The sequence below is a fragment of the Rattus rattus genome, chromosome 10 (genome assembly GCF_011064425.1).
Source record: "Rattus rattus isolate New Zealand chromosome 10, Rrattus_CSIRO_v1, whole genome shotgun sequence".
Taxonomy (NCBI): domain Eukaryota; kingdom Metazoa; phylum Chordata; class Mammalia; order Rodentia; family Muridae; genus Rattus; species Rattus rattus.
This window is the reverse complement of record NC_046163.1, coordinates 78,024,934-78,051,515: the sequence shown is the minus strand read 5'-3', so window position 1 is coordinate 78,051,515 and position 26,582 is coordinate 78,024,934. Positions and strand designations below refer to the sequence as shown.

The window sequence follows — 26,582 nt, the reverse complement described above, 5'->3', positions numbered from 1 at the left end:
CCATCCAAATGCCGATGTTTTTCTCAGGCTTTGCTGCTTTTTCTGTACTCTCTCTGTCTAGTAAAAGGAACCTCTAAAACTTGTGCTCACTATCATCATTCTCAAAACATAAGTATACACCTCTACAAAAGACACACACACACACACACTATATTTTTTTTAAAACTGAAGTCATAAGAAAACTTTCTCCTTTTTTCTTGTTCTTATTAGTCTTTGAAATTTTCACACAAGGATTCAATGTTTCTTGCTCACAACCACCCCTACCTGCCAGGCAAGTGTGGTGAGTCTGTTTATAGATGTAACCCTTTGTTGTCTTTACTGTTTAAGGCCTGTTCCACAGGACATAATCCATGCCAGGCACTGATACCTTGCATGTGGAAGAATAGTCTCCAGGTCAAACCTGTTGAAGTTTTAATGGTCACATGATAGAAAGCAAAGATTTGAAACAACAAATCAATGTCTTTCACCTCCGAGCAGGGTCTTCCTGCTTTCAAGCTTAATATCTAATACACAAAGAATACACACCCTATTTTTAATGTCTGTATTTTGAAGTAAATTATATGTTAGTATCAGAATTACATATAGTCAGTTCATGGTATACATCTACATGTGTGTATGTGTAAAATATAAAAGGAACTTAGGTGAATATAATAATGTGCCAACCAAAGGGCTAAACATTTTATATGATTTACATGACAACACAGTTTCCAATCCCATTATACACTGTTGTGTGTGTGAGGGCATGTGTGTATGTTTTTATACATGAGTGCATATAGAGAAGTAAAACTGCCCTCCCTGACTATAATTTCCTGTAGATATTGGTGTTTGACTGCCAACAAACTTGAAAGCTAGAAACTGGAGTAGGATCCTATGGCAGAGCAAAAAACATTGATAATCACAGTTCCATCTCTACAGTCAGAGGGACAGGGGTGTTGGAGAATAGTGTAAATAAAATTCTATCCCTTCATAGATTTTCTTTTTTGTTGTTGTCTGTTTAACAACAAGCTTATTTATTCTCATTAAAGAATCGTTCTTTACTGTATTTGCTAATATAATATTCTTTTACTTTTTTTCTCAGGTGAGACCTCAGCAAATCACAAGTATTTTCATTCATTTCAAATTTATATATTGCTGTCCAGAATCCTCATAACAGGATAGTATCAATACTGCCTGAACATATATATATATATATATATGTATATATATATACATATATATATGTATATGTGTGTGTGTGTGTGTGTGTGTGTGTGTGTGTGTGTGTGTATGAGGAGGCTGAAGTAAATTACAGGCCACACTGATCTAGAGAATAAGACCCTGGCTGGAAAAAATAATCAAATAAATAAAATCTTCCAAAATAATGTAGGCTTACTGGTTTCTAGTATTCCAAAATTTTGAATATTTTCTTTGGTGAATTTTATAGTATATATCCTTATAAGAAAAGAACCTCATAACTTCTATCTAATTTAATTAAATTGGAGGGTTATTCATAACTGTAGTCATTTAGTAGTTTCACAGTTCAGTTTATATAGCATCAGAGCATTGCTTGTGGAGGCTTGGTCCTCAGACATTTTTCCAAGCAGGCCCAGGACTCCTGACCTCTGACTATTGGGTCTCACTCTCACACCAAATGAAAACACAGTGCCATCAATGGCATTAGTGAAGCTTCTGGGAACTATGATACCTTTCTAATCTGTCTGCCTTTCTGATTCAGTGTTTTACTCTTGTTACTTCTGTGTTTTATAGAATAGAGTGACAAGGAGAGGTCTTTCTATGACCATGGCCATTTGAGTTTGAAATGCTTCTTTGGTCATATGATCATTTCTAGCATGGGGAAATTTTATGCTCATAGTTCACATAATATATTTCTCTTTTTTTAGTTTTTATATTATTCCCTTTCTTAACTTCATTGGATCTTAAGTATAATTTATTTTATTCTTGTCCTAAAGATCCTTGCTGTCAAGCTTAGCCATTTCTTGTTATTTTTGCCATCTTTATTGATGTCGGAATGAGAATATAATATTTTGGTTGCCTTATGATCCAACTCTATCAGCTTCCTTTTGGATTTACCATGTCTACTTATGATATTTTCCACTGTTTTTCTTTTACAATTCACTGAGTTTGTTTCATGTCAATACATGTTTCCAAGCATACATGTTTGGTTGATTTTAGATTCTTCTGTTTCTCTTCTAATTTGATGACTTTATTATGCATGCTGTGAGTTGATTTCTTTTCTTTATTCATCTAGTTCTTTATTTTCCATTCATGTCAGTGGAAGTGGGCTTTCGTGTTCACTGTTCTTTCAGTATTTTTGTATTGTAATTGAGCAAGCATGATATTTTGAGGATGTAATTTTGCCTTGCTTTGTCACATCATGTGTCATTTTATGTTGAGGTTTGTTCCTGGTTTTGTAGGGAAGTTCTGCCTGTTTTATTTGAGGAGATTGGTAGTGCAAGCCTTTTAAGTATCAGCAGCCAATGGCACTCAGAATAGAAAACAGTCATAGCAATACAACTAAATAGAACACAATCTAGAAATAAATTAAAACCCAGAAAATTTGCCGGCAGGTGGAATGGAACAAAAAATATTTAAAATGTTTTGCTTTGTATTGTCAACTTAAATTTTTATTTTATTGGAGTTAAATATGAAAATAGTAAATGAACAAAATAAAGGAAGAAACACAAAAGGGGTAAAGCAAAGGAGGAAACAATGAGATTAAGTAAAAGAAAAGAAAGAAGAACATTAGATTACAATTTCTGCAAGAGGAGAGAAAGGAGCAAGAGAAAATTAAAGTAATTAATGGTCTGAAAAGTAGCTGAATAAACAGAGCTTGTCATTTGGGGAAGAAAAAAATGTTCTGGTTCCTCTAACATGTGTATATGGTGGAGGCAAGAGGAGCCCTGGAGTACATAGTTCACTTATTTAATCTGTTTCGGTGCCTGGACTGGATGAATGTCAGGTCTCCATCAGAGCTGCCATCCTGTTATTAACATCTCTTCTTTGTGTACCATGACCCTCTGCTGCCTAAACCTAGCTTTGCAGTCCTTTTGGGCTGAACAGGTTCTCACTCTCTTCCATTTCCTGAATTATGGATCCTAGAACAGCTAGTGTTCCACGTAAAGGGCAACACCCATGCAAACTGGGCCTGAGAAAAGCAGCCGGTACTGAGAAGTGTTGCAGTAAATATTATTAAAAAAGGCAGAACCTTTTATCCCATGTTAGAGCCAGCAACAAACGACCACATGGCTCTGTAGAATTCTTTTATCTTAGGGGCTCCATGCTTCCACCAAGTACTCTCAGACCCAGGTAGTCTGCCAGCCTTTCCAGAGTGATACCTTGGCATACTGGTCCCTAGAGTTAGCACTGGAGAGCCACATGGAACTAACTATAATAATCTCTGGCTAGTATCTCATATATGGAACTAACCATAATTTATCTCTTGTTATATCTCTTCTGGCAGCTCTCTGCTAGCCATGAACTCTCTGTTTTCAACTACCTGGTAAAATCAGGGCTCTAGAAGTCCAGCATGGACTCACTTATCATAGCTCCCTGCCATGAGTTCTGCTCACACTCCCAACAACTGCCCCTGGTAGTTAAAGCATAAATACCCAACTACCCAGTGAAATCATGACTCAATAAACTATAACTCAACAATCATGTTTATATGAAATCTACAATACATCCACATAATAAACTCTCAACCAATTGATAAAGATATAAACTGCCCACGTAGATAAGATAAACTGACCTATAGAAATCCATTACTTAAGAAATATTCATAACAACCTCTATGCCTATGTAGAGATGCCTGGCGAGGATCCTTTATATCTGCCGATCATGTTGCTTTTCTTCTTTCTGTTCTTCCCTCTCCTTCTAAAACTTCTTTTCCCACCACCCTTCCTTCTCGTCCAATGACAGGCCTCATTTTGTCTTGCTTCTGCCTTCACCTGCATAAGGACATCAACTTACAGAGATGCATACAAGCAGATCAATCCTCATGATGGGATGAAGCTACAGGAGTTAGGCATTTAAATGAGCTTTAGAGTACCCCGTCTATTATCCATAAGCTGTGTGACAGACAGATGGCTCCAGAAGTCTTAACACAAACTGATGTTAGACTGAGGACTATCCAAATTTAAGCTATACATAGGTGATGGGTTCAGCTCCTCTGAATTTAGGTCACCAGACTAGTCATCTTATCCATCATTAACTAAGCTAAACTATCCTCAACTAGTTTCTAACTATGCTTATTGCCAGGGTTTATAAACGTGATATTTTAAGCTGATTACATTTGTTATTTAGCACTTACATACAAGCATGCATAGACATACACACCTGCTTGTACACACATGCACATACACATGCAAATACACACATACACACTCCATTGTTTGTTCTCATCTCTCACTTCTATTTCTCTCCTGGTCCTCTCATCTCATTCCCTAGAGTTCCTTTTTTCCCATTTGTGTTCATTTTTGTTTGTTTTGTGATCCATTGTTACTATCCAGGACTACCTGTTTGACCGTAAGTTTGAAACTATACATTGGATCCTAGTGGGTTGACAGTTACCTTACATAGTTAAAGACAGTGTCTGTTGCTCCTTAAGAGTTCATCAGTAGCATGTGTACATTTTGTCATGTGGAATACCCTCTTCTCTCCTTCCAGAACTCAGTACTTCTCACAGCATGTTGATGATTCTACTTTGTTATTTTTTATCGTTTTTACTTCTCCAACATAGATCAGTCTATTTTTATTTAAATCAGTTTAGTTTGACTTTGTGATTTGCATACAAAGTAGCATATTTCTATAGGGTGTTTTCAGGTAGACCCTGTTTTCATTGATCATTTCTCTAATGCCTATGCCTCTCCCCAATCTCCCAGGCGCCATCTCCACTTGAACCATAAAAACACCTCTACTTTCCTATCATATATGTTTTCTTATCATCCCCACTTCCCATGCCAAACAGGTCAGTATTAATGAATAGAATACTTGGCAAATGAAGGTTGACGTCCTCTTTGAGAAAGCAAGAGTAATTGAATGAAACTCTGTCCAATTGATGCCCATTACACAACAAGAGTGTGGTCTTGTAATTCTATTTCCAACAGAGATACCTGACTTACCTTTCAGATCAGGCTTCTTGTTCCCTGGCCTCTAATTCTAACACTGCTGTAGAGAAGTATGCTTCCTATGCTGAGAATGGATTTTTGCTGAGTCACACTGTTCTGAACACTTCTCAGGAGAGAATCTGTCACAACCCTGTGATATCTAATACTTTTCCAATCATTCTCTTTTAGAATAGAGTCTATTCCTGGAAGTTGTGATCTTTTCACTCACCAGGTCACACAGAGTCAGTCTCTAACATTATATCTTAGAAAATATACTCAACAAAATCTGAAAGAAACTTCTGCGTTCAATCTAGCCATTGATAAATTAGACTTTTAGTACAGAAATAGAAGACATAAAGTAAAACAGGTTGCAGAGAACAAAATTAATTATCTTGGAATGAAAACAAAAGTCAACAACAACCAACAGGTCTTCTAGACATGACAGAGCTTTTGAACACATCATCTTCCTGCAACTGTAGCTAACTGAACAGGACCTTCACAAAAGTAAGCCAGTCAAAATTCCAGCAAAATTATTGTGGAGCTCCCAAGGCTCCACCCCTATTAGAGAAGATATTGCTAGTTGCTAGCTCTTAAAAGTCGGAGAGTCACTTTCACTGAGAACAGTTTCATTCTATACTCTTGCTTCAGTGATGGCAACTAACCCACAGTCATATGGAATGCACTAATTGGACTACAATTTAGAAACAATAACCAGATACAAATTGGATATGACCTTGAATGGTAGTATAGAGAGTCACCTTAGGGGGTAAACAGCAATGAATAGATATGATAATATACATCATATAGAACATTCAAAGGAAAATAAAATAAAATCAACAGCAGAAAGAGAGCAAAACTGGGTGGTGATGTGGAATGCAATAAGAAAGCAATTTATGACTGGAAACGTTGTATATTCAAGGGCAATCTAATAAAGAAAGAATTAAATTCACACAAGGTAGTCAGTCCACCAGGCTAAGTTACCACTGTAGTGTTGAAGAACAGGTTCAAGACAGACGATGTACAAAGACTCCACTTGGCCATGATTTCAAGTTCACAACAAAAAGAAAGCAAGAGAGAGAGAGAGAGAGAGAGAGAGAGAGAGAGAGAGAGAGAGAGAGAGAGAGAGAGAGAGAGAGAGAGAGAGAGCAGAGCGCCACATTTTTCTTTATTCATTCTTTGGCTGAAGGACATCTGGGTTTTTCCAGCTTCTAGCTATTACAAATAAAGTTGATATGCACATAGTTGAGCAAGTGTCCTCATATAATGGACCAGCTTTGGGTATATACTCAGGAGTGGTAAAGCTTGTACTTGAGATAGAACTATTTCTAACCTTGTATGCAACCAACCAAATGATTTCCACAGTGGTTGTACAAGTTTGCATTCCCACCAGCAGTGAAGTAGTGTTGCCCTTGTTATGTGACTTTCTCAGAATGTGTTATTTTTAAATTTTTGGTCTTCGATATTCTGATGGGTGCAAGGTAGAATTTAAGTGTAGTGGTAAATATTAAAAAAGAATCTACAAACCCATGCGAGTGCCAGTTCTAGAGAGCCACATGTAATCTGCAGGGTATTTTCACCTTAGTTAGCAAAGCATCTCAACCTTACTCGATCTGCTCCCACTCTCCATCCCACACTGCTGCCAGCTAGTCAGCTACTCTCTGAGCCCAGAAGCAGCCTTCTTGTGACTCTGCCTACATTCCCAGCATCTGCACGCTCTGATTAAAGTCCCAACTTGCAGTAACCCATTAATATAAAAATTCAATGAGCTCGTAATTTATCAATCAAATAAATCTTAAGTTCTCATTTCACAAAACTTCTATACAATAAACTCTAAACCAATTAATAATGATATGAGCTGCCTACCTAGATAAGACAAATTGTCCTGAAATAACCCATCTGTTATATGATTTTCCTAGCTACCTATGGCCATTTAAGGCCACACAGACCTGGGTGGTCCTTCTTTGCCTCCATCTTGATTTCTTCCTATTTCTCTTCTTTCTCTCCTCCCTCCAATTTCTTTGCCCACCTTACTTTTTCCCTGCCCAGTCATAGGCCTTGCATTAGCTTGTGTCTGCCTCCACCTGCATACAGTCCACAATCTACATTTAAGGATCATTTTAGTAATCTGGGTTTCTTTAAGGACTAAAGACATTAAACATGTCTTTATGTGTTTGAAGACTATTTGGGATTCCTCTGTTAAAAACTCTGTTTAGATTTATACTCCATTTTTAATTGGGTTATTTAGATTGTTGGTGTCTAACTTATTGATATATATATATATATATATATATATATATATATATATATATATTTTTTTGTTTTTGTTTTTTTCTTTTTTTTTTTCGAGCTGGGGACCGAACCAGGGCCTTGCGCTTCCTAGGCAAGCGCTACCACTGAGCTAAATCCCCAGCCCCATATATTTTTAATATTAGCCCTCTGTCAGATTGAAGTTTTTTGAAGATCTTCTCCCAAACTGTCGTGGGTCATTTTGTCCTGAAAACAGTGATCTTTGACTTACAGACATTTTCTGTTTCATGAGATCCCATTTATTATTTGCTGACTTTAATGCCTGAGCCATTGGTGTCCTGTTCAGGAAGTTTTCCCCTAGTCCCCACTTTTTTTTTTTTCATTTTTTTTATTAACTTGAGTATTTCTTATTTACATTTCGAGTGTTATTCCCTTTCTGGGTTTCCGGGCAAACATCCCCCTAAACCCTCCCCCTCCCCTTCTTTATGGGTGTTCCCCTCCCAATCCTCCCCCCATTGCCGCCCTGACCCCAACAATCACGTTCACTGGGGGTTCAGTCTTAGCAGGACCAAGGGCTTCCCCTTCCACTGGTGATCTTACTAGGATAGCCATTGCTACCTATGAGATCAGAGTCCAGGGTCAGTCCATGTATAATCTTTAGGTAGTGGCTTAGTCCCTGGAAACTCTGGTTGCTTGGCATTGTTGTTCATAAGGGGTCTCGAGCCCCTTCAAGCTCTTCCAATTCTTTCTCTGATTCCTTCAACGGGGGTTCTATTCGCAGTTCAGTGGTTTGCTGCTGGCATTCGCCCCTGTATTTGCAGTATTCTGGCTCTGTCTCTCAGGAGAGATCTACATCCAGATCCTGTCTGCCTGCACTTCTTTGCTTCATCCATCTTGTCTAATTGGGTGGCTGTATATGTATGGGCCCCATGTAGGGCAGGCTCTGAATGGGTGTTCCTTCTGTGTCTGTTTTAATCTTTGCCTCCCTATTCCCTGCCAAGGATATTCTTGTTCCCCTTTTAAAGAAGGAGTGAAGCATTCATATTTTGATAATCCGTCTTGAGTTTCATGTGTTCTATGCATCTAGGGTAATTCAAGCATTTGGGCTAATAGCCACTTATCAATGAGTGCATTCCATGTGTGTTTTTCTGTGATTGGGTTACCTCACTCAGGATGATATTCTCCAGTTCCAACAATTTGTTTATAAATTTCATAAAGGCATTGTTTTTGACAGCTGAGTAATATTCCATTGTGTAGATGTACCACATTTTCTGTATCCATTCCTCTGTTGAAGGGCATCTGGGTTCGTTCCAGCTTCAGGCTATTATAAATAAGGCTGCTATGAACATAGTGGAGCACGTGTCTTTTTTACATGTTGGGGCATCTTGTGGGTATATGCCCAAGAGAGGTATAGCTGGAACCTCAGGTAGTTCAATGTCCAATTTCGGAGGAACCTCCAGACTGATTTCCAGAATGGTTGTACCAGTCTGCAATCCCACCAACAATGGAGGAGTGTTGCTCTTTCTCCACATCCACGCCAGCATTTGCTGTCACCTGAGTTTTTGATCTTAGCCATTCTCACTGGTGTGAGGTGAAATCTCAGGGTTGTTTTGATTTGCATTTCCCTTATGACTAAAGATGTTGAACATTTCTTTAGGTGTTTCTCAGCCATTCAGCATTCCTCACCTGTGAATTCTTTGTTTACTTCTGAACCCCATTTTTTAATAGGGTTATTTGTCTCCCTGCGATTTAACTTCTTGTGTTCTTTGTATATTTTGGATCTAAGGCCTCTATCTGTTGTAGGATTGGTAAAGATCTTTTCCCAATCTGTTGGTTGCCATTTTGTCCTAACCACAGTGTCCTTGGCCTTACAGACACTTTGCAGTTTTATGAGATCCCATTTGTCCATTCTTGATCTTAGAGCATAAGCCATTGGTGTTTTGTTCAGGAAATTTTTTCCAGTGCCCATGTGTTCGAGATGCTTCCCTAGTTTTTCTTCTATTAGTTTGAGTGTATCTGGTTTGATATGGAGGTCCTTGATCCACTTGGACTTAAGCTTTGTACAGGGTGATAAGCATGGATCGATTTGCATTCTTCTACATGTTGACCTCCAGTTGAACCAGCACCATTTGCTGAAAATGCTACCTTTCTTCCATTGGATGGTTTTGTCTCCTTTGTCAAAAATCAAGTGACCATAGGTGTGCGGGTACATTTCTGGGTCTTTAATTCTATTCCATTGGTCTATCTGTCTGTCTCTGTACCAATACCATGCAGTTTTTATCACTATTGCTCTGTAATACTGTTTGAGTTCAGGGATAGTGATTCCCCCTGAAGTCCTTTTATTGTTGAGGATAGTTTTAGCTATCCTGGGTTTTTTGTTATTCCAGATGAATTTGCAAATTGTTCTGTCTAACTCTTGGAAGAATTGGATTGGTATTTTGATGGGGATTGCATTGAATCTGTATATCGCTTTTGGTAGAATGGCCATTTTTACTATATTAATCCTGCCAATCCATGAGCATGGGAGATCTTTCCATCTTCTGAGGTCTTCTTCAATATCTTTCTTCAGAGTCTTGAAGGTCTTAGTGTACAGATCTTTTACTTGCTTGGTTAAAGTTACACCAAGGTACTTTATATTATTTGGGACTATTATGAAGGGTGTCCTTTCCCTAATTTCTTTCTGGGCTTGTTTCTCTTTTGTGTAGAGGAAGGCTATTGATTTATTTGAGTTAATTTTATACCCAGCCACTTTGCTGAAGTTGTTTATCAGCTTTAGTAGTTCTCTGGTGGAACTTTTGGGATCACTTAAATATACTATCATATCATCTGCAAATAGTGATACTTTAAGTTCTTCTTTTCCAATCTGTTTCCCTTTGATCTCCTTTTGTTGTCTGATTGCTCTGGCTAGAACTTCAAGAACTATACTGATTAAGTAGGGAGAGAGTGGGCAGCCTTATCTAGTCCTTGATTTTAGTGGGATTGCTTCAAGTTTCTCTCCATTTAGTTTCATGTTAGCACTGGTTTGCTGTATATGGCTTTTACTATGTTTAGGTATGGGCCTTGAATTACTATTCTTTCCAGGAATTTATAATGAAGTGGTGTTGAATTTTGTCATATGCTTTCTCAACATCTAATGAAATGATCATGTGGTTTTATTCTTTCAGTTAGTTTATATAATGGATCACATTGATGGTTTTCCGTATATTAAACCATCCCTGCATGCCTGGGATGAAGCCTACTTGATCATGGTGGATGATTGTGTTGATGTGCTCTTGGATTCGGTTTGCTAGAATTTTATTGAGTATTTTTCCATCGATATTCATAAGGGAAATTGGTTTGAATTTCTCTTTCTTTCTTGGGACTTTGTGTGGTTTAGGTATAAGAGTAATTGTGGCTTCATAGAAGGAATTCAGTAGTGCTCCATCTGTTTCAATTTTGTGGATTAGTTTGGATAGTATTGGAATGAGGTCTTCTATGAAGGTCTGACAGAATTCTGCACTAAACCCGTCTGGACCTGGGCTCTTTTTGGTTGAGAGACCTTTAATGACTGCTTCTATTTCCTTAGGAGTTATGGGGTTGTTTAAATGGTTTATCTGTTCCTGATTTAACTTCGGTACCTGGTATCTGTTTAGCAAATTGTCCATTTCCTGCAGATTTTCAAGTTTTGTTGAATATAGGCTTTTGTAGTAAGATCTGAGGATATTTTGAATTTCCTCTGATTCTTTAGTTATGACTCCCTTTTCATTTCTGATTTTGTTAATTTGGTCTCACTCTCTGTGTCCTCTCATTAGTCTGGCTAAGGGTTTATCTATCTTGTTGATTTTCTGAAAGAACCAACTTTTGGTTCTGTTGATTGTTTTCTATGGTCCTTTTTGTTTCTACTTGGCTGATTTCAGCTCTGAGTTTGATTATTTCCTGCCTTCTACTCCTCCTGGGTGTATTTGCTTCTTTTTGTTCTAGAGCTATTAGGTGTGTTGTCAAGCTGGTGATATATGCTCTCTCCTGTTTCTTTCTGCAGGCACTCAGAGCTATGAGTTTTCCTATTAGCACAGCTTTCATTGTGTCCCATAAGTTTGGGTATGTTGTACATTCGTTTTCATTAAATTCTAAGAAGACTTTAATTTATTTCTTTATTTCTTCCTTGACCCGGTTATCATAGAGTAGAGCATTGTTCAACTTCCATGTATATGTGGGCATTCTTCCCTTATTGTTATTGAAGATCAGCTTTAGGCCGTGGTGGTCTTATAGCACGCATGGGATTATGTCTTTCTTTCTGTACCGGTTGAGGCCCGTTTTTTTGACCAATTATATGGTCAATTTTGGAGAAAGTACCATAAGGAGTTGAGAAGAATGTATATGCTTTTCCTTTAGGGTAGAATGTTCTATAAATATCTGTTAAGTCCATTTGGTTCATGGCTTCTCTTAGTCTGTGTACGTCTCTGTTTAATTTCTGTTTCCATGACCTGTCCATTTATGAGTGTGTGGTGTTGAAATCTCCTGCTATTATTGTGTGAGGTGCAATGTGTGTTTTGAGCTTTAGTAAGGTTTCTTTTATGTATATAGGTGCCCTTGTATTTGTGGCATAGATATTTAGGATTCAGAGTTCATCTTGGTGGATTTTTCCTTTGATAAATATGAAGTGTCCTTCCTTATCTTTATTGATGACTTTTAGTTGAAAATTGATTTTATTTGGTATTAGAATGGCTACTCCAGCTTGCTTCTTTCGATCATTTGCTTGGATAGTTGTTTTCCAGCCTTTCACTCTGACGTAGTGTCTGTCTTTGTCTCTGAGATGTGTTTCTTGTAGGCAGCAGAATGCAGGGTCCTCATTGTGTATCCAGTTTGTTAATCTATGTCATTTTATTGGGAAGTTGAGACCATTGATGTTGAGAGATAGTAAGGAATAGTGATTATTGCTTCCTGTTATATTCATATTTGGATGTGAGGTTATGTTTGTGTGCTTTTCTTCTCTTAGTTTTTTTGCCAAGACAATTATTTTCTTGCTTTTTCTAGGGTGTAGCTTGCCTCCTTATTTTGGGCTTTACCATTTATTATCCTTTGTAGCGCTGGATTTGTAGAAAGATATTGTATAAATTTGGTTTTGTCATGGAGTATCTTGGTTTCTCCATCTATTTTAATTGAGAGTTTTGCAGGATACAGTAACCTTGGCTGGCATTTGTTTTCTCTTAGGTTCCGTATGACATCTGTCCAGGATTTTCTGGCTTTCATAGTCTTTGGCAAAAAATCTTGTGTGATTCTGATAGGTGTGCCTTTATATGTTACTTGACCTGACCTTTTTCCCTTACTGCTTTTAATATTCTTTCTTTATTTTGTGCATTTGGTGATTTGACTGTTATGTGACGGGAGGAGTTTGTTTTCTGGTCCAATCTATATGGAGTTCTGTAGGCTTGTTGTATGCTTATCGGCATCTCTTTCTTTAGGTGAGGGAAGTTTTCTTCTATGATTTTGTTTAAGATATTTACTGGTCCTTTGAGCTGGGAGTCTTCACTCTCTTCTATACCTATTATCCTTAGGTTTGATCTTCTCATTGAGTCCTGGATTTCCTGTATGTTTTGGACCAGTAGCTTTTTCAGCTTTACATTATCTTTGACAGTTGTGTCCATGATTTCTATGGAATCTTCTGCTCCTTAGATTCTCTCTTCTATCTCTTGTATTCTCTTGGTGGTGCTTTTATCAAGGCTCCTTGTCTCTTCCTTTGGTTTTCTATATTCAGGGTTGTTTCCTTGTGTTCTTTCTTGATTGCTTCTATTTCCATTTTTAATTCCTTCAACTGTTAGCTTGTTTTTTTCTGGAATTATTTCAGGGATTTTTGTGATTCTTCTCTATAGGCTTCTACTTGTTTATGTTTTCCTGCGTTTCTCTAAGGGAGTTCTTCATGTCTTTCTTGAAGTCCTCCAGCATTGTGATCAAATATGATTTTGAATCTAGATCTTGTTTTTCTGGTATGTTTGGATATTCATTGTTTGCTTTTGTGGGATTATTGGGCTCCGATGATGCCATGTAATCTTGGTTTCTCTTGCTTGCATTCGTGTGCTTCCCTCTCGCCATGAGATTATCTCTAGTGTTACTTTGTTCTGCTATTTCTGACAGTGGCTAGACTGTCCTATAAGTCTGTGTGTCAGGAGTGCTGTATACCTGTTTTCCTTTTTTCTTTCAGCCAGTTATGGGAACAGAGTGTTGTGCTTTCAGGCATGTAGTTTTTTTCCTATCTACAGGTCTTCTGCTGCTCCTGTGGGCCTGTGTCCTGAGGTCACCCGGCAGGTCGATTGGAGCAGAAAAGTTCGTCTTACCTGTGGTCCCGAGGCTCAAGTTTGCTCGTGGGGTGTTGCTTTTGAGCTCTCCTCGAGGGCAGCAACCAGGAGGACCTGTGCTGCACTTTCCGGGAGCCCCCTTGCACCAGGGTCCCAGATAGTGTTTGGTGTTTTCCTCTGGAGTCAGAAATGTGGGCAGAGTGTAGTCTCTTTTGGCTTCCCAGGCGTGTCTACCTCTCTGAAGGTTTAGCTCTCCCTCCCACGGGATTTGGGGGCAGAGAACTGTTTATCTGGTCAGTCCCTTCAGGTTCCGGTGGCGTCTCAGACACAGGGTCCTGCTGCTCCTGTGCCCTTAATTAAGGGAAACCAGAGGCCATATATAGTTTACTCTTGGGCCAGGGATGTGGGCAGGGGTGGGCAGTGTTGGTGGTCTCTTCTGCTCTGCAGTCTCAGGAGTGCCCACCTGTCCGGGCGGTGTGCTCTCTCTCCCACAGAGTTTGGGAGCAGTGAGCTGCTGGCGGGGATCAGTGAGGTGGGGAATCCCACTAAAAACCAGGTGGATTATAATTCTGATATCACAGTAACAATAAGTAGGAAGTGCAACACTCTGAGTCATTATGTGACCAAAGAAACAAGGATGAGAAACTGCACTTCTAAAATACAAGATCAACAATGAGAGTGAAGCTTTCAAAGATCTGGCCTTTTAGTTTGGGTGCATGACAATTAAATTTCAATGAAAACTTTGGCGTGTTCCAACTGTTCAATATATATTATGAAGACAAAGCCAGTGGCTATGGATTAATGTGAACTTGTAGGGACATATCTCTGATGTAAAGACATGTAGTTGTCTATGCCCTCATCTTGTTTATTACTATCAAAAGAGCTTTATAGAGTACCTCACAGGGGAAAACTAGAAATAAATCTGGGACTATTCTCTTTTATTTCCTATAATGTAAGTGAGTACATCTGTAAGTAGCCCATTTCCTACTTGCTCATGCACAAGTGTTATTTACAAATTCAAGATTATCCTATTTTGATGGACACAATTATTGCAAAGGCTTTAGGAACCTGAAGATGGGAGAATAAATGAAACCTTATAAAAGTCTCCTTTCTCATAGGCTAAACATGGACATGTTGTGAGGTTTTGCTCAAATTAACAAAGGAACTATAAGGATAGGTAGGTGGGATATTAACTTAGCCAAATCTACCTCAGTGCTTTTGGTTATGGTATTAACTAGTGATGTGAACTTGAACCCCTTCATCCTTCATTTCTACATCAATGAAAGGAAGTCATAACATGTTTTAGGATTATAAGTAAATGCAAATACAAACACTGAAAAATAGTTCCCAACCTTTTCCACAGCATATGGTTAATAAAAGAGTGTACGTATAAGTTCCCTCTTTGTAAAATTTTTCTTGCCATTTGAATCTGACCTTTCCTGCTCTCCCCACTTTTTCAGACAACTGTGATGACCCACTGGCCTCCTTCTTCTCACCCATGACTTTCTCCAGTTCCTTAGATCTCACTGGAAGTTACAGCTCAGCTCAACTGAACTGGAAAATGGGTAAGTATAGTGAATAAGCCTGAAATTCAAGTGTTAGATGAAGGCATTATAAGCGCTAAAGGGAGGGGAAGTGTTCTGTCTAAATAGAAGCCACATCCAAAGGATGTGAAGGAAATCTTTGTGGTTAACTCCATAGCAAAAATGCTTCCCAACATGTAATAGATAGTTAACATGTTCCTCCAACCTAAAGATCCACCATGCTTTATGTTGTTTTCTTTTTAATGTTGTAGTTGTTGTTGTTGCTGTTGTTTGGGGTACTGACTCTAAAATGCATGTATATTAGGAATATACTTGCTTAGGGAGCACATAGCTATCCTGTAAAATTCTCGGTGTACATATGTGTGCATGAACTTGTTTGTGTACAGACATATGAGTGGACATAATTGCTTACATGTATGCAAATGAGGCTTTGGGAGGGGTAAAGGACATATACTCTTATGAAAAAAGGTTTCTTACTATCCTTGAACTTGATTCCTTCTTCTGACTCAGAAAGGTGGAATTATAAGCATGTACCACTATGCCTTTTTGTTTATTTTAACTTAAATTTTTATTAGATACTTTATTTATTTACTTTTCAAATGTTATCCTCTTTCCTAGTTTCCCTTTGGGAACCTCTTATCCCATTCTCCCTCCTCCAGTTTCTAAATGGGTGCTCCCTTACCCAAGAACCAAGTCCCACATTCCCAACCAGGCATTTCCCTACACTGAGGAATCCAGCATTCCCAGTCAAGGGGCTGTCCTCCCATTGATGTCCAACAAGGCCATCTTCTCATACATATGCTGCTGGAGCCATGGGTCAATCTATGTGTATTCTTTGTTTGGCGATTAAGTCTCTAGGAGCTCTGTGGTGTCTGGATGATTTATATGATTGTTCTTCCCCCTCAGCTCCTTACGTCCTTTCTCTGATTCCTTCATTGGGGACCCTGTTCTCAGTCCAATAGTTGGATTAGTGCATTCACCTCTGTATTTGTCAGTCCCTGGCAAAATTTTTCAGCAGACAGCTCTATCAAGTACTTTGTGGCACCCATGGTGACTATATATGGGATGGATACTCAGGTATGGCAGTCTCTGGATTTCCTTCCCTTCACTCTCTGCTCCAGATTTTGTCTTTGTATTTGGACCTTCTAAGGAGGATTGAAGCATCCACACTTTGGTCTTTCTTCTTCTTCAGCTTCATGTAGTCTGTGGATTGTATCTTGGGTGTTCCAAGCATTTGGGCTAATATCCACTTATCAATGAGTGCATACCAGGTATGTTCTTTTGTGACTGGGTTACCTCACTTAAGATGATATTTTTTGGAGCTGGAGAGATGGCTCAGTGGTTAAGAGCGCTGACTGCTCTTCCAGAGGTCCTGAGTTCAATTCCCAGCAACCACATGGTGGCTCACAGCCATCTTTAATGGGATCCAGTGCCCTCTTCTAGTGTGTCAGATAATGCCTACAGTGTACTCACATACATAAAATAAATAGATCTTTTAAAAAATGATATTTTTTAGTTCCATCCATTTGCCTAAAAATTTCATGATGTCATTGTTTTAATAGCTGCATAGTACTCTATTGTGTAAATTTACCACATTTTCTGTATCCATTCCTCCATTGAAGGGCATCTGGGTTCTTTCCAGGTTCTGGCTATTATAAATAAGTCTGCTATGAACATAGTAGAGCATGTGTCTTTGTTGTATGTTAGAGCATCATTTTGGTATATAGCCAGGAGTGGTAGAGCTGAGTCTTCAGATATTACTATGTGCAGATTTCTGAGGAACCTCCAGTTGATTTCCAGAGTGGTTGTACCAGTTTGCAATCCCATCAACAATGGAGGAGTGTTCCTCTTTCTCTACATTCACAACAGCATCTGTTGTCACCTGAATATTTGATCTTAGCCATTCTGAATTGTGCGAGGTGGAATCTCAAGGTTCTTTTGATTTGCATTTCCCTCATGACTAAGGATGTTGAACATTTCTTTAGGTACTTCTCAGCCATTCAATATTCCTCAGACAAGAATACTTTGTTTAGCTCTGTACTCTATTTTTGTAATAGGATTATTGGATTCTCTGGAGTCTAAATTCTTATAATATCTATATAAATATAGATATTTGATATTAGCCCTCTATCAGGTGTAAGATTGTTAAAGAACATTTCCAGATCTGTTGGTTGCCATTTTTTCCTATTGCTAGTTTTCTTTGCCTCACAGAAACTTTGCAATTTTATGAGATCCCATTTTGATTTAAGTCCCATTTTGATTTAAGTTGATCTTAGAGCATAAGCCATTGTTATTCTGTTCAGGAAATTTTCTCCAGTTCCCTGTGTGTTCAAGGCTCTTCCCCACTTTCTCTTCTATTATTTTCAGTGTATCTGGTTTTATGTGGCGATCCTTAATCACTTGGACTTGAGCTTTATACAGGGTGATAAGAATGGATTGATTTACGTTCTTCTTCATGCTGACTGCCAGTTGAACCAGCATCATTTGTTGAAAATAGTCTTTTTTCCACTGGATGGTTTTAGCTCCTCTATCAAAGATCAAATGACCATAGGTGTGTGGGTTCATTTCTGTTTCTTTATTTCTATTCTGTTGATCTACATGCCTGTCTCTGTACCAATACCATACAATTTTTGTTACTATTACTCTGTTGAGGTCAGGAATGGTAATTCCCCTGAAGCCCATGTATATGTATATATACACATATACATATACACATATATATATACATATATATATATATATAATGTTCAGAAGAGTTTGCAAATTGTTCTTTCAAACTCTATGAAAAATTGACTTAGAATTTTGATGGGGATTGCATTTAATCTGTAGATTTCTTTCAGAAAAATGGCCATTTTTACTATATTAATCCTGCCAATCCATAAGAATGGGAGGTCATTTCATCTTCTGAGATCTTCTTTGATTTCATTCTTCAGGGATTTGAAGTTCTTGTCATACATATCTTTCTTTTTTGGTTAGACTCACACCAAGGAATTTTATATTTGTGACTATTGGGAAGTATATTGTTTCCCTAATTTCTTCCTCAGCCTGTTTATCTTTGAGTAGAGGAGGATTAGTGATTTGTTTGAGTTAATTTTATATCCAGCTACTTTGCTGAGGTTGTTGATAATGTTTAGGAGTACTCTTGCTGATATTTTGGGGTCATTTGACTATCCTATCAAATCATTTGCAAATAGTGATATTTTTAATTCTGTCTCTCCATTTTGTGCTGCTTTGACTTCTTTTTGTTGTATAATTGCTCTGACTAGGACTTTAAGTACTATACTAAGTAGGTAGGGAGAGAGTGTGTAGCCTTGTATAGTCCCTGATTTTACTGGGATTGCTTGCAATTTCTCTCTCTTTAGTTTGTAGTGGGCTACTGGTTTGCTGTATATTGCTTTTACTATGTTTAGGAATGTGGCTTGAATTACTGAAATTTCTAGATCTTTATTATAAAGGAGTGTTGAATTTTGTTAAATGCTTTCTCTGCATCTAATCAAATGATCCTATTTTTTTCCCTTTGAGTTTGTTAATATAGTAGATAACATTGATCAATTTCTGTATATTGAACCATCCCTATATCACTGGGATGAAGCCTACTTGATAATGATGGATAATAGTTTTGATATCTTCTTAGATTCAGTTTGTGAGAATTTTATTGAGTATTTTTGCATCAATATTCACAAAAGAAATTGGTTTGAAGTTCTCTTTCTTAGTAGGGTCTTTGTATGGTTTAAATCTAAGCATAATTGTGGCTTCAAAGATTGAATCGGGTAGTGATCCTTCTGTTTCTTTATTGTGGAATAGCTTGAAGAGTATTGGTTGGTCCTTCTCCTGACTCCAGGACACAGTGTAGCACCCATAGCTATCTCCCACCTTGCCCTATTCAGTGTGTCTGACAAAACTGGCCTTGTGGAATTCATCAGAAACATTGTGTTTCTTGGTGTGAGTCCAGTCACTTGCAGAGGCATGGAAAAGGTGATCAGGGATGCTAGCCTGGAAGTCAGAGGTATGTTTCAGCTAATGGGATTCCCTGAAATGTTAGGAGAACTTGCAAAAACCTTATATTCTGCTGGCCATGCTGGAATCTTTACAAACAATATTCCAGAAGATGCTGCTGACATCACCAGGCTTGATTTCAACCTTCTAAGAGTTGTTGTCTGTAACCTGTACCACTTCATGAGGACTATGTCTTCCCCAGATGTAACTGTTGAGGCAACTGTTTAGCAAATTAACATTGGTGGCATGACCTTACTGACAGCTGCATCCAAAACACATGCTCAAGTAACAGTAGTCTATAAAACAGAGAACTATGCTGTGGTGGCTACAGAGATGCAGGGCTGTGATGGTAAGGACACTTCCCTGGAGACCAGATGCCACTTGGCATTGAAGGCATTCACTCATACCACTCAACATGATAAAGTAATATCAGATTATTTCAGGAAACTGTACAGTAATGGAAATTCTCAGATGCCCTTGAGGTATGGGATGAACCCCCATCAGACTCTTGCTCATCTGTGTACACTGATGCCCAAGCATCCCATAAAAGTTCTGATCAGAGCCCCACAATCCATAAACTTGCGTAATGCTTTGAATGTCTGGCAGCTGGTGAAAAAACTGTGAGGAGCAGTAGATATTCCAGCATTGGCTTCTTTCATGCAAGTCAGTCCAGCAGGTGCTGCTGTTGAGTTTACACTTAGGGAGGACAAAGCCAGAGTTTGCATGGTTTATGACCTCTATCTGACCCTTACTCCCTCCCCAGCCATTGCATATCAGCAAGAGGAGCTGATAGGTTGTCTTCATTTGGTGAATTTTTTTTTTCAGTATGTGACATTTTTGATGTCCCAACTACAAAAATTATCTCCAGAGGAGTGTCAGATGGCATTGTTGCTCTGGGATATGAAAAAGAAGTCTTGAAAATCCTTTCTAAAAAGAAAAATTGAAACTACTATGTTCTTCAGATGGACCGGTCCTACAAACCAGATAAAAATGAATTTCGAACACTCTTTGGTTTTGTTTAAGTCAGAAGAGAAATAATGGTGCATTTACAAGTCATTATTTAGCAACATTGTCACCAAGAATAAAGACCTGCCAGAGTCTGCTCTCAGAGAGCTCATTGTCACTACCAGTGCTATCAAGAGTACTCAGTCTAATTCAGTGTGCTATGCCAAGGGAGGGTAGGTTCTTGGCATCATTGGAGCAGGACAACAGTCTCCAGCTCTTCTACCACTGAACTTAGCTGACATTGTTTCCTAATAGTAGATAATTATGTGTGGAATCTTGAATGTACCTCTTTTGAAAAAGAGTCGTTTGTATTTTAATACTTGGATCTATGGTTTTAGGTAGTTGGGTCTTACTTATTTGAAAAGTATATCTTTCTAGCCTAAGATACCATATACAGAGGCTTGTTTGTACAAAATCTGAAAGCATCACTCTCTCCTAGAGCTAGCATTCAAGAAAAGTCCCCATGAGACACCTAAGTGCAGGTAACCAGAAGAAGTCAAGTTGTCCTATGATGACAGGTCCCCACTGCCAACTGCTCTACCCTGGGTTCATTTCCAGCCTCCGAGAGCTTGGCTATTTGCCTCTTCAAAAAACTGCCAATTATCCCCTGGGAACTGGATCCTTACTCATCTTCCTTTCTCCAGAACTGCTTTAAAACTCAGTTAGCTACTTAGTAACCTGTTTGGTACAAAGCTACAAAGGATTCAGTGTTCTACCTAGAGCTTTTCACACAAAGTTAGCAGATATGGACAGTGTATATGTGTGTGTTGTGGGGCACTGGGGTGGTTGTCAGTGCTTCCCTATACTAGGAAGAAGATAACTGTATCTATGTCTCTATGTTTGTAGTCCTGACTTCACACAGAGAATGCCTTTGGTCAGCTGCAATTTTGGTCAGTTAGCCTTAGGTTAGTTTTGCCTTCAAAATCCTCTAAAAAAAATTTTTATAAGTTTTTGGTTTTGTGGTTATTTTATTTTGTTTTTTGACACAAGGTTTCTTTTTTAAAAAAATATTTATTTACATCTCCTCCAGGAGTCCACTCACAGAGTGGCTTCCCAATGCCCCTTCCCTACTGCTCTGAGAGGGTGGGGCCCAGAGAGTATCTTCCACCCCGGCAAATCAAGTCTCTACCAGATTAAGCACATTTTCTCCCAGTGAGGCCAGACAAGGCAGCCCTGTTGGGGAACAGATACCACAGTCAGGCTACAGCTTTAAAGAGAGCCTCCACTCCAGTTGTTAGGGGACCCACATGGAGACTGAGCTGTATGTGTGCTACAATGCTCCAGGACCTTGTTCCAGCCCATGTATGTTCTTTGGTTGGTGGCTCAGTCTTTGAGAACTCCCAGGTGTCCAGGTTAGTTGACTCTTGGTCTTCCTGTGGGGTTCCTATTTCCTCCAGGGCCTTCAATCCTTTCCCCATTTCTTCCATAACAGTACGAGAGGACACTTATGTTAGACTCCTGTCTGCAAGCATAACAGAGTATCATTAATAGTGTCAGGGATTAGAGCTTGCCCATAGACTGGGTCTTAAGTTGGGGCAATTACTCGTTGGCCATTCCTTCCGTCTCTGCTCCATCTTTGTCCCTGCATTTTTATTTATTTATTTATTTATTTATTTATTTATTTATTTATTTATTTATTATTTTTTTTGACAGGACAAATTTTGGGTTGAAAGTTATGTGGGAGGGTTGGTGTCCTTATCCCTCCACTGAGGGTCCTGCCTCACCACAGGAGGTGGCCTCTTCAGGTTCTGTGTCCCCACTGTTAGACATCTTGGCTAAGGTCACTTGCACTGACTCCTGGGAGCCTCCCCCATCCCAGATCTCTATGACATCCTAGAGATAACATCGTTTTAACTTTCATTTCCTTGATAGTTCAAGATGTTGAACATTTAGTTTAGGACATTTAACTTCATCTTTTGAGAAATCTCTCTTTAGATACATGCCCAATTTCTATTAGGGTATTTTCTTGATGTTTACTTTTATTTTTTGGTTCTTTGTATATAGTAATCCTGTCAAGTGTGTAGTTCATAGAGATTTTTCCCCTTCTGTAAGCTGCCTCATTACTAAAATGACAGTTTCATTTGCTATATAGAAGCCTTTTAGTTTTTTTCTCTTTATTTTCTCCATCCTCATTAAATTGGGTATTTCTTATTTACATTTCAATTGTTATTCCCTTTCCAGGTTTCTAGGCCTACATGCCCCTAACCCCTCCCCCTCCCCTTCTATATGGGGTTCTTCTCCCCATCCTCCCCCCATTGCCACCCTCCCCCCAACAATCATGTTCACTGGGGGTTCAGTCTTGGCAGGACCAAGGGCTTCCCCTTCCACTGGTGCCCTTACTAGGATATTCATTGCTACCTATGAGGTTGGAACCCAGGGTCAGTCCATGTATAGTCTTTGGATAGTGGCTTAGTCCCTGGAAGCTCTGGTTCATTGTCATTGTTGTTCATTTGGGGTCTCAAGCCCCTTCAAGCTCTTGCAGTCCTTTCTCTGATTTCTTCAATGGGGGTCCCGTTCTCAGTTCAGTGGTTTGCTGCTGGCATTCACCTATGTATTTGCTGTATTCAGGCTATGACACAAGGTTTCTTTGTGGTTCCTGCTGTCATGGAACTCTGTAAATCAGGCTGGTCTAGAATTCACCTGCCTCCTCTTCCTTGGAGTGCTGGAATTAAAGGTTATCACACAACAGCAAGCATGGGAATTTTCATAATATGTAGTCATCTTTTGGAACAAAAAGAAGACTGTTGGTATTATATTTTCTTTAAAGGTCTGATAGAAGTTTACAATTAGTCTCATATCTATTCAAATTGTGTGACCCAATGTCAGCATTATCAACGAACTCTCTTTCAAATTTGCAGAACCTAAGGTCTAATTTTAGAGCAAGTACCTCTCTCTTAGATATTGACCTAGGACAGTGTCTCTGTAATGATTAATTATTCCTATCTTTTTCTTGTTTGGTGGTGAGCCGAGAAACTCTACTCCAGATAAGTGTGTATGAGTTGGAAACTAACTTCATTTTTTCTTCATTTTTTCTGAGTTAGAGTCCTAACTCAGAAGACTGAAGAGAAGCCGCTGCTATGAAGTTAGGATCCAGAAACTAGAACTCCCCCTCTAGTTCAGTGTGCAGTCTACTGTCAGAACTTTCCATTCACAGGGTCTCATAGGGGAAGAACAGTCTAGGATCTCATAGCCCAGATATTGATTAAATGAATGTACAAAGGGTTTCTGGAAGGTTTTAAAATTTAAACAGAGTTGCAAGCTATTAATTTAAAGTAATTAATGAATAATCAATGTTTCTGTGACTATTCAAGAGTACTCCTTATATCATAGTCACTGCACGAGAATCTTCAAGACAGTAGGAATGCTAGTTATAAAGTTGACTGTTTTAACAGATGACTCAGTTGGGTAAGTGCTCACTTCACAAACATGATGATCTGAATCCATCACCCTTATAAAAATCCAGGACTGTTAGTGTACAGAGTAACCCAAGCATTCTGAGAGGTAAATGGAAACTGGATTATTCCTAGCCCATGCTGGCCATATACTCTAATCAGGATTAAACATCTTAAAAATTGGAGAGTTATAGGGTCAGTTGCCCATGCTCATGCTTCATCTTGAAAGTTATTCCAACAGATATCTCTGTTCACAGTTCTTGGGTCTCACAGGGATGCACCAGATTCACTAGTTCTTTATTTTGCAGACATCACATGGGGTTTTTTCCCCCTTCTATGACCACATGATCAAGTTAACAATAAGCCTTTTCTTTCCTTCAGTTCTTCAAGACTTAAAACTTCTTGAACAAATTTTGTCTTCTCACTTCCCATCTTAATGAGTTGGATGTTTCTTGATGTTTCCATTCTACATTTCTATGACAGCTGTGTCTTTGACTTGACAAAATATTATAGTCTGACAGGTATTTATTGCTTATTTGTGCCATGTTCTTAGGAAAGAAAACTTGTGTGTTTAATTCCCAATCTCTAAGAGTTCAAATCTAATTCAGAGAAGGTGCCTACATTTAAGTGAGTAAGTTTGTGTATGTGCATGTATCGAAACTTGTACTTATTTAGAAGAGTCAGTGATTTTTGTATTGAGTGGAGATCTGAAGAAGAGAAATGAATGCAGCTAACAGCTAACCAGACTGCTACAATGGTATCCTATTATGGAAAACACTACATGACAAGGGTAGATATAGAGCTCATTTTGTTCAGTATTTATGTAGACCTTCCCCAACACTGTACAATACATATATGTCCCTAAAAGTCTGTAATCAAAACACAAAAGAGACAGAGGATGAAGAATCAGAAGTTCAGAGTCACTTTCAACATGAATATGAAATTGAGGCTAGACTAAGCTGAAGACCCAGTTGCTGAAACAACAGAAGAATGGTGAGGCTCCAATGATACAGAATTATTAATGGTAACCTGCTACTGTACACTTCACATCTGATAATGATGTAGAACATGTATTCACACATGCACACAAAGCTCCCCAGAGGGAGTTTGTATCAACTAACTTGATTGAAGTAGAAGTTTCTGGTTTCTTTGGAGACTCTGTTTTGTCATGCAATGTTTTTGTGGAAGCTGTCTGATAAGAGGAGGATATTTTGAAGAAGCAGACTTATAAGAGGATATTTTGCTGAGGTAGACATGTGAGATGATGTTTTGCCAATGCAGACACTTGAGAGGATGTGTGATGTTTGGAAAGAATATAAGAAGAATCCAACAGTGAATGACACTCTTGTATTGGTTTGCCTTGCAATGCTTCCTGGTCTCCATTATTAACAATTTAGCATTGGTTCACCTTGCAATACATTGATGGTCTTTGCTGCCAATGTTCTTACATTGTTTTGCCTTACAATGCTTCATTCATCTTGACCTGTTATGACTTAGTAAAGAGAAAGCTGCCAAAGAACTTCTTAAGGTATTCTGTCTGCTTCTTTCCTCTTTCAAAGACCCATGCCAATGCAGGAGAGCCTTGTTGTTTCCTCTGCATCAAAAAGCTGCTACTGATTCATGTTTGGTGTTTTCTACCTACACTAGACTGCTGCTATTGATTCTTGTTTAATATTTTGGACTGGACTGCTGATATCCTACCAAGAAAGATTGGAATTACCTCCAAAGAACTATTTTTAAACAGGTTCACATCTCCCTTGTTCTGTTAACCATCTTTCTCCCCTATCTCTGGTCAGTGGTCTAGAAGAGAGGTTGAAGCATTAAAGAAGTAAACAAGTTTTTTTTCTCCATCTTTATTAAATTGGGTATTTCTTATTTACATTTCAATTGTTATTCCCTTTCTCGGTTTCCAGGTAAACATCCTCCTAACTCCTCCCCCTCCCCTTCTATATAGGTGTTCCCCTCCCCATCCTCCTCCCATTACCACCCTCCCCCCAACAATCCCGTTTACTGGGGGTTCAGTCTTGGCAGGACCAAGGGCTTACCCTTCCACTGGTGCTCTTATTAGGCTATTCATTGCTACCTATGAGGTTGGAGCCCAGGGTGAGTCCATGTATAGTCTTTGGATAGTGGCTTAGTCCCTGGAAGCTCTGGTTGGTTGGCATTGTTGTTCATATAGGGTCTCAAGCCCCTTCAAGCTCTTTCAGTCCTTCCTCTGATTCCTTCAACGGGGGTCCCGTTCTCAGTCCAGTGGTTTGCTGCTGGCATTCACCTCTGTATTTTCTGTATTCTGGCTGTGTCTCTCAGGAGAGATCTTCATCTGGCTCCTGTCAGCCTGAACTTTTTTCCTTCATCCATCTTATCTAGTTTGGTGGCTGTATATGTATAGGCCACATGTGGGGCAGGCTCTGAATGGGTGTTCCTTCTGCCTCTGTTGTAAACGTTGCCTCACTATTCCCTCCCAAGTGTATTCTTGTTCCCCTTTTAAAGAAGGGGTGAGACATTCACATTTTGGTGTAAACAAGGTTTTCAAAAACTAAGAATACAATTTTCCAATATAATCAGATGTCAAATCAACACACCATGAAGTTTAATCTATATAATTAATTACTTATGCTTCAATAACACCATTGAGAAAATAACAGCTAATAAGAATCATTCATGTCTATTTCTCTGTATCTTACTGAAGTTATAAGTATCCTGTGAACATATATCCACACATGCACATGCCTGGTTCACGGATACTGTGAGGATGTGGGAGGAAATTTACTGATGAATTTCTGGAAGAGCCATGGCATCCTGTCTTGTGCTAAATCTCTGTCAACATGGAAATGGACATGGAGGTAATATGTCTGTGGAAGATGCAGGGCTCCATGAGGCACATAGGCTATGTTTCCATACTTTCTTCACATTCACTAGTCTTCTGTTGTGATGTACAGATGAATTGTTTGAGCTGAAATCTTTGCCTCTTATGTGATTTCTAGGTGACCTAAAGTAACAAGTACCCAAAATTATTCTCCA

General features: G+C 38.8%; 1 protein-coding gene across 1 annotated transcript in view; it reads left to right on the top strand.

Annotated features, from left to right (window-relative positions):
• Nucleotides 1–26,582, top strand: part of LOC116911635 (contactin-associated protein like 5-1) — a 910,869-nt gene that overhangs the window by 194,919 nt on the left and 689,368 nt on the right. Inside the window, exon 2 of the mRNA XM_032915594.1 lies at nucleotides 15,085–15,189. Coding sequence (XP_032771485.1) covers nucleotides 15,085–15,189 — 105 coding nt within the window. The remainder of the gene's footprint in view (nucleotides 1–15,084; nucleotides 15,190–26,582) is intronic.